Source organism: Lampris incognitus, chromosome 1, assembly GCF_029633865.1.
Source record: "Lampris incognitus isolate fLamInc1 chromosome 1, fLamInc1.hap2, whole genome shotgun sequence".
In the NCBI taxonomy this organism is placed as follows: domain Eukaryota; kingdom Metazoa; phylum Chordata; class Actinopteri; order Lampriformes; family Lampridae; genus Lampris; species Lampris incognitus.
Window position 1 is genome coordinate 1929698 of NC_079211.1, and position 20748 is coordinate 1950445.

At 50.0% G+C, this 20748-nt stretch overlaps 1 protein-coding gene across 7 annotated transcripts in view; it reads left to right on the forward strand.

Moving 5' to 3' along the window:
• si:dkey-237h12.3 (teneurin-3) overlaps nt 1–20748 on the forward strand; it is a 322689-nt gene that overhangs the window by 114811 nt on the left and 187130 nt on the right. For all 7 annotated transcript variants that reach the window (XM_056290030.1, XM_056290070.1, XM_056290079.1 and 4 more), the window contains one exon: nt 8220–8458. In XM_056290030.1, coding sequence (XP_056146005.1) covers nt 8220–8458 — 239 coding nt within the window. The remainder of the gene's footprint in view (nt 1–8219; nt 8459–20748) is intronic.

Consider the following 20748-nt stretch of genomic DNA (forward strand, 5'->3'; position numbering starts at 1 on the left):
CACACTCACACTCCTGTATACTCAGACACACTCCTGTATACTCAGACACACTCCTGTATACTCACACTCACACTCACACTCCTGTATACTCACACTCAAACTCCTGTATACTCAGACACACTCCTGTATACTCACACTCACACTCCTGTATACTCACACTCACACTCCTGTATACTCAGGCACACTCCTGTATACTCAGATACTCAGACACACTCCTGTATACTCACACTCACACTCCTGTATACTCACACTCACACTCCTGTATACTCAGGCACACTCCTGTATACTCACACTCACACTCCTGTATACTCACACTCACACTCCTGTATACTCAGACACAATCCTGTATACTCACACTCACACTCCTGTATACTCACACTCACACTCCTGTATACTCAGACACACTCCTGTATACTCACACTCACACTCCTGTATACTCACACTGACACACAATCCTGTATACTCACACTCATACTCACACTCCTGTATACTCACACTCACACTCCTGTATACTCAGACACAATCCTGTATACTCACACTCACAATCCTGTATACTCAGACACACTCCTGTATACTCACACTCACACTCCTGTATACTCAGACACAATCCTGTATACTCACACTCCTGTATACTCACACTCACACTCCTGTATACTCAGACACAATCCTGTATACTCACACTCACACTCCTGTATACTCACACTCACACTCCTGTATACTCACACTGACACACAATCCTGTATACTCACACTCATACTCACACTCCTGTATACTCACACTCACACTCCTGTATACTCAGACACAATCCTGTATACTCACACTCACAATCCTGTATACTCAGACACACTCCTGTATACTCACACTCACACTCCTGTATACTCAGACACAATCCTGTATACTCACACTCCTGTATACTCACACTCACACTCCTGTATACTCAGACACAATCCTGTATACTCACACTCACACTCCTGTATACTCACACTCACACTCCTGTATACTCAGACACACTCCTGTATACTCACACTCACACTCCTGTATACTCACACTGACACACAATCCTGTATACTCACACTCATACTCACACTCCTGTATACTCACACTCACACTCCTGTATACTCAGACACAATCCTGTATACTCACACTCACAATCCTGTATACTCAGACACACTCCTGTATACTCACACTCATACTCCTGTATACTCAGACACAATCCTGTATACTCACACTCACACTCCTGTATACTCAGGCACACTCCTGTATACTCACACTCACACTCCTGTATACTCACACTCACACTCATGTATACTCACACTCACACTCCTGTATACTCAGAAACAATCCTGTATACTCACACTCACACTCCTGTATACTCACACTCACACTCCTGTATATTCAGACACAATCCTGTATACTCACACTCACACTCCTGTATACTCACACTCACACTCCTGTATACTCACACTCACACTCCTGTATACTCAGACACAATCCTGTATACTCACACTCACACTCCTGTATACTCACACTCCTGTATACTCACACTCACACTCCTGTATACTCACACTAACAATCCTGTATACTCACACTCACACTCTTGTATACTCACACTCACACTCCTGTATACTCACATGAACACTCCTGTATACTCACATGAACACTCCTGTATACTCACACTCCTGTATACTCACACTCACAATCCTGTATACTCACACTCACACTCCTGTATACTCACATGAACAATCCTGTATGTTCACACTCACAATCCTGTATACTCACACTCACACTCCTGTATACTCACACTCACACTCCTGTATGCTCACACTCACACTCCTGTATACTCACATGAACACTCCTGTATACTCACACTCACACTCCTGTATACTCACATGAACACTCCTGTATACTCACATGAACACTCCTCTATACTCACATGAACACTCCTGTATACTCAGAAACAATCCTGTATACTCACACTCACACTCCTGTATACTCACATGAACACTCCTGTATACTCAGAAACAATCCTGTATACTCACACTCACACTCCTGTATACTCACATGAACACTCCTGTATACTCACACTCACACTCCTGTATACTCACATGAACACCCCTGTATACTCACACTCACACTCCTGTATACTCACATGAACACTCCTGTATACTCACACTCACACTCCTGTATACTCACACTCACACTCCTGTATACTCACACTCCTGTATACTCACATGAACACTCCTGTATACTCACACTCCTGTATACTCACACTCCTGTATACTCACATGAACACTCCTGTATGCTCACATGAACACGTCAGAGGGGTGGTCCTCACACACTCCTGCTGGTCTGTCTGGTGCCGGCTCATCTGTGAGTCCTGCTTGTCTGTGCAAATTGCTGTATCAATTTGCCTCTTTGCAATGCTGTGTACACAGACACAGACACACACACACACACACACACACACACACACACACACACACAGACACACACACACACACACACACACACACACACACACACACACACACACACACACACACCATCCTCCCTCCCTCATCAGATCTCACCACCTATGCAGAACCACCAGATATGGTGTGGTGTGTTTGTGTGTGTGTGTGTGTGTGTGTGTGTGTGTGTGCTGCTTCAGACGTTGTGTAAGTTCTGACCTCATTTTCTTCCCCCGCTACATCTTATGGAATTTGCTGCTGCCGAGGCCCCGTACACACTGGTCCACACACTGGTCCACACACACCGAGTCTGTCTTCTGTCAACTTGTACCTTCTCCTGACTTCACTCCACATTCCAACTCAGCCTTTAACACCCCCCCCCCGTTTCCCCCCAATTGTATTTTGGCCAATTACCCCGCTCTTCCAAGCCATCCCAGTAGCTGCTCCACCCCCTCTGCTGATCCAGGGAGGGCTGCAGACTACCACATGTCTCCTCCCATACATGTGGAGTCACCAGCCGCTTCTTTTCACCTGACAGTGAGGAGTTTCACCAGGGGGACGTAGCGCGTGAGAGGATCACGCTATTCCCCCCTGTTCCCCTCCCCCATGAACAGGCGCCCCGACCGACCAGAGGAGGCGCTAGTGCAGCAACCAGGACACACACCCACATCCGGCTTCCCACCCACAGACACGGCCAATTGTGTCTGTAGGGACACCCGTCCAAGCCGGAGGTAATGCGGGGATTCGAACCGCCGATCCCCATGTTGGTAAGCAACAGAATAGAATAGAAGTCAAAACACCAGGAAGTAGAAGTTAAAACACCAGGAAGTAGAAGTCAAAATACCAGGAAGTAGATGTTAAAACACCAGGAAGTAGAGGTCAAAACACCAGGAAGTAGAAGTCAAAACACCAGGAAGTAGATGTTAAAACACCAGGAAGTACAAGTCAAAACACTAGGAAGTAGATGTTAAAACACCAGGAAGTAGATGTTAAAACACCAGGAAGTAGAAGTTAAAACACCAGGAAGTAGATGTTAAAACACTAGGAAGTAGCAGTCAAAACACCAGGAAGTAGATGTTAAAACACCAGGAAGTAGATGTTAAAACACCAGAAAGTAGATGTTAAAACACCAGGAAGTAGATGTTAAAACACCAGGAAGTAGCAGTCAAAACACCAGGAAGTAGATGTTAAAACACCAGGAAGTAGATGTTAAAACACTAGGAAGTAGCAGTCAAAACACCAGGAAGTAGATGTTAAAACACCAGGAAGTAGATGTTAAAACACTAGGAAGTAGCAGTCAAAACACCAGGAAGTAGCAGTCAAAACACCAGGAAGTAGATGTTAAAACACCAGGAAGTAGATGTTAAAACACCAGAAAGTAGATGTTAAAACACCAGGAAGTAGATGTTAAAACACCAGGAAGTAGCAGTCAAAACACCAGGAAGTAGATGTTAAAACACCAGGAAGTAGAAGTTAAAACACCAGGAAGTAGATGTTAAAACACCAGGAAGTAGAAGTCAAAACACCAGGAAGTAGATGTTAAAACACCAGGAAGTAGAAGTCAAAACACCAGGAAGTAGATGTTAAAACACCAGGAAGTAGATGTTAAAACACCAGGAAGTAGCAGTCAAAACACCAGGAAGTAGATGTTAAAACACCAGGAAGTAGAAGTTAAAACACCAGGAAGTAGAAGTCAAAACACCAGGAAGTAGATGTTAAAACACCAGGAAGTAGCAGTCAAAACACCAGGAAGTAGATGTTAAAACACCAGGAAGTAGAAGTTAAAACACCAGGAAGTAGATGTTAAAACACCAGGAAGTAGAAGATAAAACACCAGGAAGTAGATGTTAAAACACCAGGAAGTAGATGTTAAAACACCAGGAAGTAGAAGTTAAAACACCAGGAAGTAGAAGTTAAAACACCAGGAAGTAGAAGTTAAAACACCAGGAAGTAGCAGTCAAAACACCAGGAAGTAGCAGTCAAAACACCAGGAAGTAGAAGTTAAAACACCAGGGAGTAGAAGTTAAAACACCAGGAAGTAGAAGTCAAAACACCAGGAAGTAGATGTTAAAACACCAGGAAGTAGCAGTCAAAACACCAGGAAGTAGAAGTTAAAACACCAGGAAGTAGAAGTTAAAACACCAGGAAGTAGAAGTTAAAACACCAGGAAGTAGAAGTTAAAACACCAGGAAGTAGAAGTCAAAACACCAGGAAGTAGAAGTTAAAACACCAGGAAGTAGAAGTTAAAACACTAGGAAGTAGATGTTAAAACACCAGGAAGTAGAAGTTAAAACACCAGGAAGTAGAAGTTAAAACACCAGGAAGTAGAAGTTAAAACACCAGGAAGTAGCAGTCAAAACACCAGGAAGTAGAAGTTAAAACACCAGGAAGTAGAAGTTAAAACACCAGGAAGTAGCAGTCAAAACACCAGGAAGTAGAAGTTAAAACACCAGGAAGTAGATGTTAAAACACCAGGAAGTAGAAGTTAAAACACCAGGAAGTAGAAGTTAAAACAGCCGGAAGTAGAAGTTAAAACACCAGGAAGTAGAAGTTAAAACACCAGGAAGTAGAAGTTAAAACACCAGGAAGTAGAAGTTAAAACACCAGGAAGTAGATGTTAAAACACCAGGAAGTAGAAGTTAAAACACCAGGAAGTAGAAGTTAAAACAGCAGGAAGTAGAAGTTAAAACACCAGGAAGTAGAAGTTAAAACACCAGGAAGTAGCAGTCAAAACACCAGGAAGTAGAAGTTAAAACACCAGGAAGTAGAAGTTAAAACACCAGGAAGTAGCAGTCAAAACACCAGGAAGTAGAAGTGAAAACAGCAGGAAGTAGAAGTTGAAGGACGAGCGAGGGAGGGCCGTAGAGACGGTGAGTGGAAGACATGGGGGTAAAAGTGAAAGAGAGGTTGTTTATGCAGTGATGTGAGTTAGTGGCTCTGCGGCCGTCACGCGGCGTGTTTAATGAGCCTCATCTCTCCGTCCATAAACACGACATTCTGCTTGCACATGAGTTATGATGCTAAAGGCTAAAGCTAAAGGTAGCACGTGTGACGACAGAGCGCTGGGTAAACTTCCGGTACTGCCAGAGCCGAGGAGTTTTACTGCACAGTGAGGGTCATTTGAGAATGTTTTTACGGTTGCTTTAAGTACTCCGTCATAAAGTAGACACACTTTTCAGACATGGAAGGACAAGCAGCAGGTGATCACGTGTTATTCCTAGACCAGAGGGATTCGGGCTTGGATGAGGATTTGATGGAAAGGGTCAACCCGTCTAATTTTCCTGATAGTATTCTGAGGCCGAAGGCATTTGGCCGCGTTCATCTCTAAGGGGCAAGAATGGCAACACGGATTGATTCATTTACTTAAGAGCTTTCCACGTGGGGTTTAAAAGTTAATAGGACAATGGCTCCGTAGTGCATTTGATTAAACCCGCTTAATTACCCCAGGTGTAATGGACTATTAGCCAAAGCCCAGTTGTGAAAGAGCAAGTGGGAGATGATTGTTTTTTATGGGGTACTTTTTGTTCACCTTTCCCAATGTCAGGATTATACCAGATCTCCCATTGCCGCCATGGTCCTCAGAGGAGGTGAGCCGAACACCGTAGACGCTGTGTGTGTGTGGGGGGGGGGGGGGTGTAAATTTGAGAGTTTTCAAGCTCTTTAGACTCAGGGTTAAACATGTTACAGGCAGATATCATCACATCATCCACATCATATATGTATTTTTGTATTCATGTATATATGAGTGTATGTGTCGCCAACGGTACCGGTGGCAGTCGTAGGTAACCCGGGCCTCGACCGGTCCGGTATGCAAATCCGATTTAGGATCCGCATATTTGATTGGGGTGGCGCAGTGGCGCAGTGGTTAGCGCGACCGCCTCACAGCAAGAAGGTCCTGGGTTCGAGCCCCGGGGCGGTCCAACCTTGGGGGTGGTCCCAGGTCGTCCTCTGTGTGGAGTTTGCATGTTGTCCCCGGGTCTGCGTGCTGGGACCGCTGGGAGAGGCTCCACCATCCCCACAACCCGGGTCTGTGTGCTGGGACTGCTGGGAGAGGCTCCACCATCCCCACAACCCGGGTCTGCGTGCCGGGACTGCTGGGAGAGGCTCCACCAGCCCCACAACCCGGGTCTGCGTGCCGGGACTGCTGGGAGAGGCTCCAGCATCCCCACAACCCGGGTCTGCGTACCGGGACTGCTGGGAGAGGCTCCAGCAGCCCCACAACCCGGGTCTGCGTGCCGGGACTGCCGGGAGAGGCTCCAGCAGCCCCACAACCCGGGTCTGCGTGCCGGGACTGCCGGGAGAGGCTCCAGCAGCCCCACAACCCGGGTCTGCGTGCCGGGACTGCCGGGAGAGGCTCCAGCAGCCCCACAACCCGGGTCTGCGTGCCGGGACTGCCGGGAGAGGCTCCAGCATCCCCACAACCCGGGTCTGCGTGCCGGGACTGCCGGGAGAGGCTCCACCATCCCCACAACCCGGGTCTGCGTGCCGGGACTGCCGGGAGAGGCTCCACCATCCCCACAACCCGGGTCTGCGTGCCGGGACTGCCGGGAGAGGCTCCACCATCCCCACAACCCGGGTCTGCGTGCCGGGACTGCCGGGAGAGGCTCCAGCAGCCCCACAACCCGGGTCTGCGTGCCGGGACTGCCGGGAGAGGCTCCACCATCCCCACAACCCGGGTCTGCGTGCCGGGACTGCCGGGAGAGGCTCCACCATCCCCACAACCCGGGTCTGCGTGCCGGGACTGCCGGGAGAGGCTCCAGCAGCCCCACAACCCGGGTCTGCGTGCCGGGACTGCCGGGAGAGGCTCCACCATCCCCACAACCCGGGTCTGTGTGCCGGGACTGCCGGGAGAGGCTCCAGCATCCCCACAACCCGGGTCTGCGTGCCGGGACTGCCGGGAGAGGCTCCAGCATCCCCACAACCCGGGTCTGCGTGCCGGGACTGCTGGGAGAGGCTCCACCATCCCCACAACCCGGGTCTGCGTGCCGGGACTGCCGGGAGAGGCTCCAGCAGCCCCACAACCCGGGTCTGTGTGCCGGGACTGCCGGGAGAGGCTCCAGCATCCCCACAACCCGGGTCTGCGTGCCGGGACTGCTGGGAGAGGCTCCACCATCCCCACAACCCGGGTCTGTGTGCCGGGACTGCCGGGAGAGGCTCCACCATCCCCACAACCCGGAGAGCAGGATAAGTGGTTCGAATAATGGATGGATGGATATTTGATTTGGCGAAGACTTTCCACTGGATGCCCTTCGTGACGCATCCCTCCACATTTATCCGGGCTTGGGACCGGCTCTAAGAGTGTCCTGGCTCTGCATCCTCAGTGGCTGGGTCATACATGTGTGTGTGTGTGTGTGTGTGTGTGTGTGTGTGTGTGTGTGTGTGTGTATTTTCATATATATTTTTGACCAGAATGGGGTTAAATGAAGCTTGGTGGAGCAGTAGACAGATTGAAGTCTTGTACACTGACCATGACCTATGACCTCTGCACCCGACACATGTTGATCCATTCAGTTTTTTAGACATGTGTGAGCTGACCTGTTTTATTCAGTGGTGGGCTGTTGTAGCGTGGGTAAAAGGAGCGCGGGACACTAAAGTTAAAGCTGATTTGAGCAAACGGTTGATGTGTTTTGTCAGTTTAAGTTTGGCTTCTGTGCTGCTTTTATGTTCTGTTTTGTGTTCTACTTGGTTTGTTTTTATGTATACTAGTATATGTATAAATATATATATATATATATATACATAATGTAATTTATAATGTTTTCTCCCCAGGCACTTTCTCTTTAAAACAGGCACAGGAACAACGCCATTCTTCGGTGCAGCGACTCCGGGTTACACCATGGCGACGGGAGCGGTTTACTCCACGCCGGCTCGCCCTTTGCCCCGAAACAGCCTCTCCAGAGGAGCTTTTAAATTCAACAAGTCCCCCAGACATTGCTCCTGGAGGTGCACTGCCCTCGTGGCTGTGGGCGTGGCAGTTGGGCTGTCGATCCTTCTCTGCTACTGTATAGGTAAGCAGGTTATTTAACATGACTTAAGTCAGCAGGGGTTATGAGCCAGACGCTTCACTTCCTGTTTACATTGAGACTTCTGTATTTCACTCAGAGCTCAAGCAGCCTCCCAGCTGTTGGAGCTCTGGATCGCTGATTTAGGATGTTTGTTTTTCTTTCCCTTTGTATCTGTCCAAGTGGCAGAGTCCTGCTGGCTTCATGTGTGTGGCTGCCGCTTCTCCCTCTCGTAGCCCCCCCCCTTCCCATCCACCCCTGTATGTCTGCCCCCCCCACTTCCCATCCACCCCTGTATGTCTGCCCCCCCTTCCCATCCACCCCTGTATGTCTGCCCCTTCCCATCCACCCCTGTATGTCTGCCCCCCCTTCCCATCCACCCCTGTATGTCTGCCCCCCCTTCCCATCCACCCCTGTATGTCTGCCCCCCCCACTTCCCATCCACCCCTGTATGTCTGCCCCCCCTTCCCATCCACCCCTGTAAGTCTGCCCCTTCCCATCCACCACTGTATGTCTGCCCCTTCCCATCCACCCCTGTATGTCTGCCCCCCCCACTTCCCATCCACCCCTGTATGTCTGCCCCTTCCCATCCACCCCTGTATGTCTGCCCCCCCAACTTCCCATCCACCCCTGTATGTCTGCCCCCCCCACTTCCCATCCACCCCTGTATGTCTGCCCCCCCCACTTCCCATCCACCCCTGTATGTCTGCCCCTTCCCATCCACCCCTGTATGTCTGCCCCCCCCCTTCCCATCCACCCCTGTATGTCTGCCCCCCCTTCCCATCCACCCCTGTATGTCTGCCCCCCCCACTTCCCATCCACCCCTGTATGTCTGCCCCCCCCACTTCCCATCCACCCCTGTATGTCTGCCCCCCCCACCTCCCATCCACCCCTGTATGTCTGCCCCTTCCCATCCACCCCTGTATGTCTGCCCCCCCCACTTCCCATCCACCCCTGTATGTCTGCCCCCCCCCACTTCCCATCCACCCCTGTATGTCTGCCCCCCCCTTCCCATCCACCCCTGTATGTCTGCCCCCCCACTTCCCATCCACCCCTGTATGTCTGCCCCCCCACTTCCCATCCACCCCTGTATGTCTGCCCCCCACTTCCCATCCACCCCTGTATGTCTGCCCCCCCCACTTCCCATCCACCCCTGTATGTCTGCCCCCCCTTCCCATCCACCCCTGTATGTCTGCCCCCCCCACTTCCCATCCACCCCTGTTTGTCTGCCCCCCCCACTTCCCATCCACCCCTGTATGTCTGCCCCTTCCCATCCACCCCTGTATGTCTGCCCCCCCTTCCCATCCACCCCTGTATGTCTGCCCCCCCCACTTCCCATCCACCCCTGTATGTCTGCCCCTTCCCATCCACCCCTGCATGTCTGCCCCTTCCCATCCACCCCTGTATGTCTGCCCCCCTTCCCATCCACCCCTGTATGTCTGCCCCTTCCCATCCACCCCTGTATGTCTGCCCCTTCCCATCCACCCCTGTATGTCTGCCCCCCCCACTTCCCGTCCACCCCTGTATGTCTGCCCCTTCCCATCCACCCCTGCATGTCTGCCCCTTCCCATCCACCCCTGTATGTCTGCCCCCCTTCCCATCCACCCCTGTATGTCTGCCCCTTCCCATCCACCCCTGTATGTCTGCCCCTTCCCATCCACCCCTGTATGTCTGCCCCACCCTTCCCATCCACCCCTGTATGTCTGCCCCCCTTCCCATCCACCCCTGTATGTCTGCCCCCCTTCCCATCCACCCCTGTATGTCTGCCCCCCCCCACTTCCCATCCACCCCTGTATGTCTGCCCCACCCTTCCCATCCACCCCTGTATGTCTGCCCCCCCCCACTTCCCATCCACCCCTGTATGTCTGCCCCCCCCCCACTTCCCATCCACCCCTGTATGTCTGCCCCTTCCCATCCACCCCTGTATGTCTGCCCCTTCCCATCCACCCCTGTATGTCTGCCCCCCCCACTTCCCATCCACCCCTGTATGTCTGCCCCCCCTTCCCATCCACCCCTGTATGTCTGCCCCTTCCCATCCACCCCTGTATGTCTGCCCCCCCCCCACTTCCCATCCACCCCTGTATGTCTGCCCCCCCCACTTCCCATCCACCCCTGTATGTCTGCCCCTTCCCATCCACCCCTGTATGTCTGCCCCCCCCACTTCCCATCCACCCCTGTATGTCTGCCCCTTCCCATCCACCCCTGTATGTCTGCCCCTTCCCATCCACCCCTGTAAGTCTGCCCCTTCCCATCCACCCCTGTATGTCTGCCCCCCCCTTCCCATCCACCCCTGTATGTCTGCCCCCCCACTTCCCATCCACCCCTGTATGTCTGCCCCCCCCACTTCCCATCCACCCCTGTATGTCTGCCCCCCCCACTTCCCATCCACCCCTGTATGTCTGCCCCCCCTTCCCATCCACCCCTGTATGTCTGCCCCCCCTTCCCATCCACCCCTGTATGTCTGCCCCCCCCACTTCCCATCCACCCCTGTATGTCTGCCCCCCCCACTTCCCATCCACCCCTGTATGTCTGCCCCCCCTTCCCATCCACCCCTGTATGTCTGCCCCTTCCCATCCACCCCTGCATGTCTGCCCCCCCTTCCCATCCACCCCTGTATGTCTGCCCCCCTTCCCATCCACCCCTGTATGTCTGCCCCTTCCCATCCACCCCTGTATGTCTGCCCCTTCCCATCCACCCCTGTATGTCTGCCCCACCCTTCCCATCCACCCCTGTATGTCTGCCCCCCTTCCCATCCACCCCTGTATGTCTGCCCCCCTTCCCATCCACCCCTGTATGTCTGCCCCCCCCCACTTCCCATCCACCCCTGTATGTCTGCCCCACCCTTCCCATCCACCCCTGTATGTCTGCCCCCCCCCACTTCCCATCCACCCCTGTATGTCTGCCCCCCCCCACTTCCCATCCACCCCTGTATGTCTGCCCCCCCCCCACTTCCCATCCACCCCTGTATGTCTGCCCCTTCCCATCCACCCCTGTATGTCTGCCCCTTCCCATCCACCCCTGTATGTCTGCCCCTTCCCATCCACCCCTGTATGTCTGCCCCCCCCACTTCCCATCCACCCCTGTATGTCTGCCCCCCCTTCCCATCCACCCCTGTATGTCTGCCCCTTCCCATCCACCCCTGTATGTCTGCCCCCCCCCACTTCCCATCCACCCCTGTATGTCTGCCCCCCCCACTTCCCATCCACCCCTGTATGTCTGCCCCTTCCCATCCACCCCTGTATGTCTGCCCCCCCCCACTTCCCATCCACCCCTGTATGTCTGCCCCTTCCCATCCACCCCTGTATGTCTGCCCCTTCCCATCCACCCCTGTAAGTCTGCCCCTTCCCATCCACCCCTGTATGTCTGCCCCTTCCCATCCACCCCTGTATGTCTGCCCCCCCCACTTCCCATCCACCCCTGTATGTCTGCCCCCCCCTCACTTCCCATCCACCCCTGTATGTCTGCCCCCCTTCCCATCCACCCCTGTATGTCTGCCCCCCCCACTTCCCATCCTCCCCTGTATGTCTGCCCCACCCTTCCCATCCACCCCTGTATGTCTGCCCCCCCCACTTCCCATCCACCCCTGTATGTCTGCCCCCCCCACTTCCCATCCACCCCTGTATGTCTGCCCCTTCCCATCCACCCCTGTATGTCTGCCCCTTCCCATCCACCCCTGTACGTCCCCCCCCCCTTCCCATCCACCCCTGTATGTCTGCCCCCCCTTCCCATCCACCCCTGTATGTCTGCCCCCCCCACTTCCCATCCACCCCTGTATGTCTGCCCCTTCCCATCCACCCCTGTATGTCTGCCCCTTCCCATCCACCCCTGTATGTCTGCCCCCCCCACTTCCCATCCACCCCTGTATGTCTGCCCCACCCTTCCCATCCACCCCTGTATGTCTGCCCCTTCCCATCCACTCCTGTATGTCTGCCCCTTCCCATCCACCCCTGTATGTCTGCCCCACCCTTCCCATCCACCCCTGTATGTCTGCCCCCCCCACTTCCCATCCACCCCTGTATGTCTGCCCCTTCCCATCCACCCCTGTATGTCTGCCCCTTCCCATCCACCCCTGTATGTCTGCCCCTTCCCACTTCCCATCCACCCCTGTATGTCTGCCCCACCCTTCCCATCCACCCCTGTATGTCTGTGTTGTGTTCATCTGTCGTCTTGTTTCACTCCGTTTATTGAAAAGCCACTTTGAGTTTTAGAAAAGCGCTACATAAGATTGATTTATTATTATTATTGATTTAGAAATGAACATTCGGGGCGTCCGGGTGGTGTGGTGGACTTTTCCATTGCCTACCACCACGGGGATCGGCGGTACGAATCCCTGTGTTACCTCCGGCTTGGTCGGGCGTCCCTACAGATGGAGACTGTTGGCCGTGTCTGCGGGTGGGAAGCCGGATGTGGGTGTGTGTCCTGGTCGCTGTACTAGCGCCTCCTCTGGTCGGTCGCGGTACCTGTTCAGGGGGGGAGGAGGAACTGGGGGGAATAGCGTGATCCTCCCACGCGCTACGTCCCCCTGGTGAAACTCCTCACTGTCAGGTGAAAAGAAGCAGCTGGCGACTCCACGTGTATGGGAGGAGGCATGTGGTAGTCTGCAGCACTCCCCGGATCAGCAGAGGGGGCGGAGCAGAGACCGGGACGGCTCGGAAAAGTGGGGTAATTGGCCGAGTACAATAGGGGAGAAAAACGGGGGAAAATCCAAAAAAAAGAAGAAGAATAGAAGTGAACATTTACCTATTAAGGGTTAAGGGTCCGTTGGCATCAGTGGATGACAGGAGAATTACAATGCCGATTGGCTGAGATATTAACTTTCTAATCTCCACCAACTAGAATCTCTCCTGCAATGCATTCTGGTACATGTAGGCAATGTAGAACAGCTCTCTTGACAGGAGAATGTCCATTTCCCTGTCAAAATGAAATGAAGGGAAGGGGTTACAGTTTAAAAAGACTAAATATAGACCACCAGCACTTACTGGAAGTGCAGATTATTAGCGTTGAAATTTTGATATTAATGGCTGTCTAAGTCTGTTATTTTGTGCTAATTGTGCTAACTGACCACTTTATTGTAAGTGTGGCAGTATTTGTCCACAAGAAGAGTGATCTCTTTGACTTTCTTGAAGAACAAACAGGACTCCTGTGTCTGGAAGTCCATTAGAAACCTACTCACTCCAATGTACCTAATGACAGAAAAGTGAAGCTGAGGGAATGGAGCCGAAGGGCCTCTTAATCTATAGAAAGTCTGATCCCTGACAGAGGATTTCTTCCTCAGCGCCTTTCCCGCCCAAAGAAATTGCAGATATCCTGATATGAATCAGATGTCTTCTGTGTGACTAAGCCATCAGTCAGATACGGCGACATATCGGTGCTGCAGTGTCTAATGAGACGTTCCTGTCTTTGTTTTGCTTTGACGCTGAGCCATGCATCAGCTTCACCACTCTGATCCAGACTCATAGTGACACTGGCCATTTGTATCCCATAGACACAGACACATGGCAAGGCTGAGATGGACCGACGGGGCCAGTGCCAATGGACAGGTTCAGAACAAACTCTTAAAACAAAAGAAACCGATCCCAAGTAGTTGAACTTACTATGAAGGAAATGTTAGTTCCTAAAGAACCTTTTTTATTTTTCTCTTGTTCTGTCAAACTGGAAATCTTTTCTTCTTGGGCAGGAAGAGGAACTGAGCCAAGAACTGAGCCCTGAGGTACACCATATTTAACGTCAGATAATTTTGATGTAATATTACTATAGCAGACACAGTGTGTTCTTCCAGAAAAGTATGACTTAAGCAAAGAGAGAGCTAAACCAGAGACACCAAAATCAGTTTAATCTCTCTAATAGTATACAGTGATCAGTGGTGTCAAAGGCTGCGCTCAGGTCAGGTATTAGAAGCACGGAAGTGGAATCAAGAGTCCATAGCCAGTAAAAGATCGTTCACCACTCTGGTCAGAGCAGTTTCAGTGGAGTGACAGGCCCTGTAAGCTGACTGAAAAGGTTCATATAGATGGTTTTCTTCTATATGGGTGGAAAGTTGTTGATACACAACTCTCTCTAGTACTTTAGAGAAGAATAGAAGATTAGAGACTGGCCGATAGTTATTAAGAGACCCTGGATGGAGGGGACGTTTTTTTTTAAGTAGAGGTTTAACCACAGCTGTCTTAAAACTGCTGGGAACAGTGCCAGTAGTAAGAGATAAAGTAACGATGTCTAGCATTGTAGGTCCCAGGAAAGGCCAGAGGTCTTTAAAAAGTTTTGCTGGGTCCGCGGTGGCGTAGCGGTCTAAGCATCGGCTTGGTGTCGATGCAGTTGCCCACTGGGGACTGGGGTTCGCGCCCCGGTCTCGTCAGATCCGACTATGGCCGGACTCGGTGAAGCAGCAATCATTGGCAACGCTGTCTTCGGGAGGGGGGCGGAGTCGGCTTGTGTTCGTCATGTGAATGCGTCTCTGTGTGTGTCGGAAAAACAGTGGTTCGGCTTGGAGTCGCCTTGTCACCAAAGTGGGGAGGCGCTTTCCTTCGAGACTGCTGGCCGGAGAGATGCAGTTGGCGAACGCATGCAGTACGAGGGTGGGTGTTTGAATTAAAATAGGGATCAATTGGCCACTAAATTGGGAGAAAAAAGGGAAAAATCAGAAATAAATTTATATAAAAATAAAGTTTTGCTGGTAAGGGGTCAAGTAGGCAAGTAGTTGGTTTAGAAGCTGACATGAATTTAGTCAAAGTATCAAGAGAGATAGTCTCAAAAGCTGTAATAACTGGAACTGTCATTGACTCATTGTATAGATATGAATTTGGTAAGACAGGATCTGCAGGAGTAGCTGGAGTTGAAGAACTAATTTTGTTTATGATCTCATCAACCTTATTGCAGAAAAAGTCTAGAAACCCATGAATGGTGAGCAGCTAATAGACGGCTGCTTTCTATCAAGTTTAGCTACAGTGTCAAAGAAATCTGGGGTTATGTTTATTAATATTGATTGAGATAGATGCACTGCTTTTGCAGCAGATAAAGCATGCTTGTATTTCAATAAACGTTCTTGCCACGATAGGTAAAAAACTTTCAATTTTGATTTTAAACCTTAAAGCTTGTTGATATCTTATTTAGTTTTCGGGATATTGACCAATGAACTCCACAAGGGCGTGGCTCAACACATAAATAGTTCAGTATCAACAACCGTTGGGCCAGTCATCACAAAACTTGCTGGATGTCTACATACGTGCCTGAAGCATACACTTAAGGTTTCAATCAAATAGACCAGTAGGGGGCATTACAAATGAAAAAAAATGGACATAGCAAAACTCAAATCAGACTATAAATCAGAAATTCTTTGTCCAATCGTTACAAAACTTGCTGGATATTTTCAGAACAAGGTTAAACATCGTAAAACTATTTCGAAATCGCTCAACAGGAGGCACCACTAGTTCCAAACACATGCATGGGCCTGGCTCAAATTTGGCTATTGATTAATGGCAGTTTGTCCAAACATCACAAAACTTGATGGATATTTTTAATTAAACTGTTGAAGCTTTCAACTTCCAACTTTCTGTGTTGGTTCGAACCCCAGAATCGCTGCTTGTGGCTATATTTTCATTTGAATATCCCCCCCGAAGGATTATTCATTTTATTCATATCACACAATATTTTATGCATGCCGACCTTTGACCTACTGCAGGCTACTATAAACGATTAACATGTTTAATTAAAGACAGAAATCTACAATAACTTTTTTTACAAATATTTAGATGTATTTTATTATTCAATATTAGATCTTTCTACTTTCCTGTTTTCCTACTGTAAACAAAATTCCGATAATTTTAAGTAAGGTGTTACAGCCATGGTGTGGTCCGTATAGTAGCTTTGTGTTGCTTTCTGTATCTAACCCTCATTCTGACTCTACAATTAGTGTGTGATTTTAGTTATTGTGGTGTAGCTACTTTGTGTTGATGTCTTTGGTCTCTGTAGCTACTTTGTGTTTGTAATGTCTGGCCCGTTTTTGGTTATGTTTTGCATTGTTTAAATCTTGAGTATGTTTAGTTCTTTGGGCAAGTGGATCAAGGTAAGATGTCATCCTCCCTGAGCAAAACAACAGGAGGATGCCTTGCTCAGGGAGATGGACGTGACAGGCCAGGCATTTGAGGACATGCAGGAGCAAAACATCAGGCTGATGCAGCATCTCAAGGAGCAGAGGGACAAAGTCCAGCTCGTGGCGGCTGAGAGGACCAAGTCGGAGGCAGAGGAGCTGAGGCAGAAGGACCTGGAAGAGAGGGAGCAAAGGGAAGGCAAGAAGATGGCTGCCGAAGAGGCCCTGAGGAAGATTCGCTCTGTAAAGGAGCAGGTCGACATCCTCAACAAGAAGCTTTCAATAGCAAACCTTAACCGAAAACGAGCCAGACATTACAAATCACAAAGTAGCTACAGAGACATCAACACAAAGCAGCTACACCACACAAACTAAAATCACACACTAACTAAGCTAGCTGGCGGTGAACTGAACACATGTGGGGGTTTAAAGGGGACACTGCACAGCTGATGGAAGTGGGTTGATTTGTTGAGCGGTTGATCAGGTGATGAGGAGCGCCTGGCGGACACCTGAGTGTAGAGTGAGAGTGAGGGTTAGATACAGGAGGCAACACAACACAACACAACACAACTATAGGGACACGGGACACACCCGTGGCCGTAACAAAAGGTCACTGATGGATACATACTATGTTGTAAAGCCCAACATGTTGTAAATCCCAAAACATGGAGGACTCGAGCATCCTTTGGATAATAATATTACTACTACTGTTAGGACTCTTTTTTTTTGTTTTTTTGTTTTGTTTTTTTGTTTTTTTTTGCAGCGTGATGACATTTTGTTCAGTCGTCAATTCTTTAAAGGTCAAATTTAGGGTTAGAACTTGGTTTAGGGTTGAAGTTAGACATGTAGTTCTGATGGTTAAGCTTATGGTTAAGGGCTAGGGAATGCATGTAGCCAATGAGAGTCCTCACAAAGATAACGTACAACAGTGTGTGTGTATGTGTGTGTGTGTGGGTGTGTGTGGTTGTGCTAGCTGGCAGCACATTCCTGATAGTCAGCATCCTCCCCTGAGTTGAATGGGTCTGGCAGGTTGGATCGAGACGTGAAACTGCTCGCACGGCGGGTAAGAGGAGGCGGCCTACAAGCTAGGCTAAGGGCTAACCGGCATAGACCAGTCCTGCTGAGTCTCTTTCTTGCTGACTCGCGGTCTCTTGTCAGTAAGATGGACAGAATAAGACTGAGGAGTACGTCGCACAAGATGGACAGCTGTGTGATGATCATCACAGAGACCTGGCTGGACAGTGCCGTTCCCGACGCGGCCATTGACCTTGCAGGGCACTCTGTTTACCGAGCGGACAGCACAGCAGCCTCCGGTAAGAGCAAAGGTGGAGGAGTGTGTATTTATGTAACTAATGACTGGTGTACAGCTACGAACATTATTGGGACACACTGCTCCCCTGACTTAGAATACCTGGCTGTGAAATACAGGCCATTTTACATGCCGAGGGAGTTTTCTGCCATCTTAATCACAGCTATTTACACACCACCACATGCTAACGCTACGATAGCACTGGAGGAACTGCTCAGCATTATCAACAACCAGCTGAATGCACATCCAGAGGGAACCGTGGATTGTGGCAGGAGGCTAACCACTCAGAACTAAAGACAGTGCTGCCCAAACTCCACAAGAATATCAACTTCCTAACCAGACACAGAAGTATTCTGGATCAAGTTTACACCAACACCCCAGGAGCATATAAAGCCACACCTCAACTTATCAGACCACATCTCACTGGTAATGACTCCATCCTATAAACCTCTAATCTGCAGAAAAAAGCCCAGCTGTTAAAACTGTCCACGTTTGGAGTGAGGAAGCCACCTCACTACTGCAGGGACTGCTTTGGAAGCACAGACTGGGAAGTGTTTGCACAGGGAGCAGACTTAGAGGAATACACTTCAGCCGTCCTGGCCTTCATTCACTTCTGTACTGAGACAGTACTAACCACCAAACCATCAAGGTATGTCCGAACCAGAAGCCATGGCTGTAATAGAACCCAGTTTCCCCTCGGGGATGAATAAAGTATTCTGATGATTCTGATTCTGATTCAGGACAGGTGACATGCTGGTTTTCAAAAATGCCTGAGAAGGGCATTAGAGAGGCTAAACGCAGGTACAAGCAGTACATTGAGGGGCACTTCACATACAACAACAACCTCCGGAGCATGTGAAGAGGTGTTAAAACCATAACGAATTACAAATGCAGCACCCCACACATCAGCCGAGACAGCACACTCCCCGACACACTTACCCAATTCTTTCCACGCTTCAAAATGCAGAACAGCGGAGTGAGGGCCCAAATGACCCTGCTCAATGACTATCGCCCAGTTGCCCTGACCCCAGGTCTTATGAAGTGCTTTGAGAGGATTATACTCTCTCACATCAAAGACATCCCACAGATCTGGATAGCCACCAATTTGCCTGTCGGGGGAACAGATCTACGGAGGACGCAGTCTCAATTACACTTCATCCAAGCCTGTCCCACCTGGAGCATCCAAACACATATGTCAGGATACTTTTTATTGACTTCAGCCCCGCTTTCAATCGATAATCCCCCATAAACTGGTACCCAAACTCAGCAACCTAGGATTAACCACCTCACTCTGTTCATGGATTATGGACTTCCTCACTCACAGACCACAGAATGTCAGGACAGGTAACCACACATCTTCAACCCTCACCCTGAACACAGGTGTGCCTCAGGGCTGTGTGGTCAATCCAGCCCTCTCACCCTTTTCACCCACACTCCTCCAACACTATAGCAAAGTTTGCTGATGACACCACTACAGTGGGACTCATAACCAACAACGAGGAGACACTCTCCAGAGAGGAGGTCCAACATCTGGCTTGGTGGTGTTCAGACAATAACCTGGTCCTGAATAACCTGGTCCTAAATCAAAGGAGATCATTGTGGACTTTAGGAGATCCAGGAAGACCACCCCACCCCCACTGCACATAAATGGTGAAGAGGTGCATATTGTGGATAACATCAAGTTCCTGGAATCCACATAACCAAAGAACTCACATGGTCACTCAACACCTCCCACCTGGTGAAGAAGCACAACAGAGGCTCTTCTTCCTCAGGAAGTTGTAAACAAGCCGGTCTCCCCTCTCAGCTGCTGTCAACTTTACAGAAGTACAATAGAAAGCATCCTCTGTCAATGTGTCACAGTGTGTATGCCAGCTGCACAGCAGAGAACAGGAAGGACTTGGCCCGGGTGGTAAAGACAGCACAGAGGATTGTGGGAGCTGTGCTCCCAGACCTGGATGCTGTGTATGCTGGCTGCCTACAGAGGAAAGCCAGCAACATCAGCAAAGACGCAAGACGCCCAGGTCACTGTCTGTGTGTTCCCTTGCCATCGGGGAAAAGATACTGCACCATCAAAACCCCGACTAACAGGCTGAGGAGCAGCTTCTTCCTCAGAGCTGTAGCCTCCATCATGCTTGTCTAGTGCTACTGGTCTGAGAGTCACCAAATGAATTTCGTTGTGTGCGCACAATGACAATAAATTATCTTATCTTATCTTATTTTGTCTCGTCTTGTCTTGTCTTGTTCTTGTCTTATCGTATTTGTTCTACTGCCAGTGCCGCTGTTGAAGCTGTGGTTGCTCTGAAAGTCATCGAGGCCAAAATGAAAGGATGACCTCCTTTCTTTGGCTTTAAACGTGTCAGAAGGCCAGGGTCATGAATTATCTGCTATGAGTTTCGTTTCTACTGCCAAGTTTTCAGCTTGGTCGGTGTTTGATATTTTCTCTGCCTAACTTCCCCTGCCTCCACCCCCAAGGTGTTAATCCACATCTTGCCAGAGAGGGAGGAGCGTCAGGTAAGGAAAAAGGAGAAGAAGGAAAAAAAGGAAACAGAGAGTTCCTCCCATAGATGAAATCAAGATGCATCTGCAGCTGGTGCCTTGGAGAAGTCTGTCCGTCTCTCTCTCCAGAACTCCTAGGTAGCAGTTTTTATGGCATCGTTGAGGAGACAAATCAATGGACATCAGTTTGTCGTTGTAAGAGAAGGCAGGACACTCCTTCACCTCCCCTTCCCTCCTGCAGAGACCCTCTGTCTCCGTTCACCTCTTTGTCTGTCTCTGTCTACTCTTGTGCCTCTTTCCACCACATCACCTTATTTTTGCTTCTCTTTCTGTATTTACACCTCTCTATCTTTTTACTTCTGTCTCTCTTTTTAACTCCCCTTTCTTTCATTTTACTTCTCACTCTCT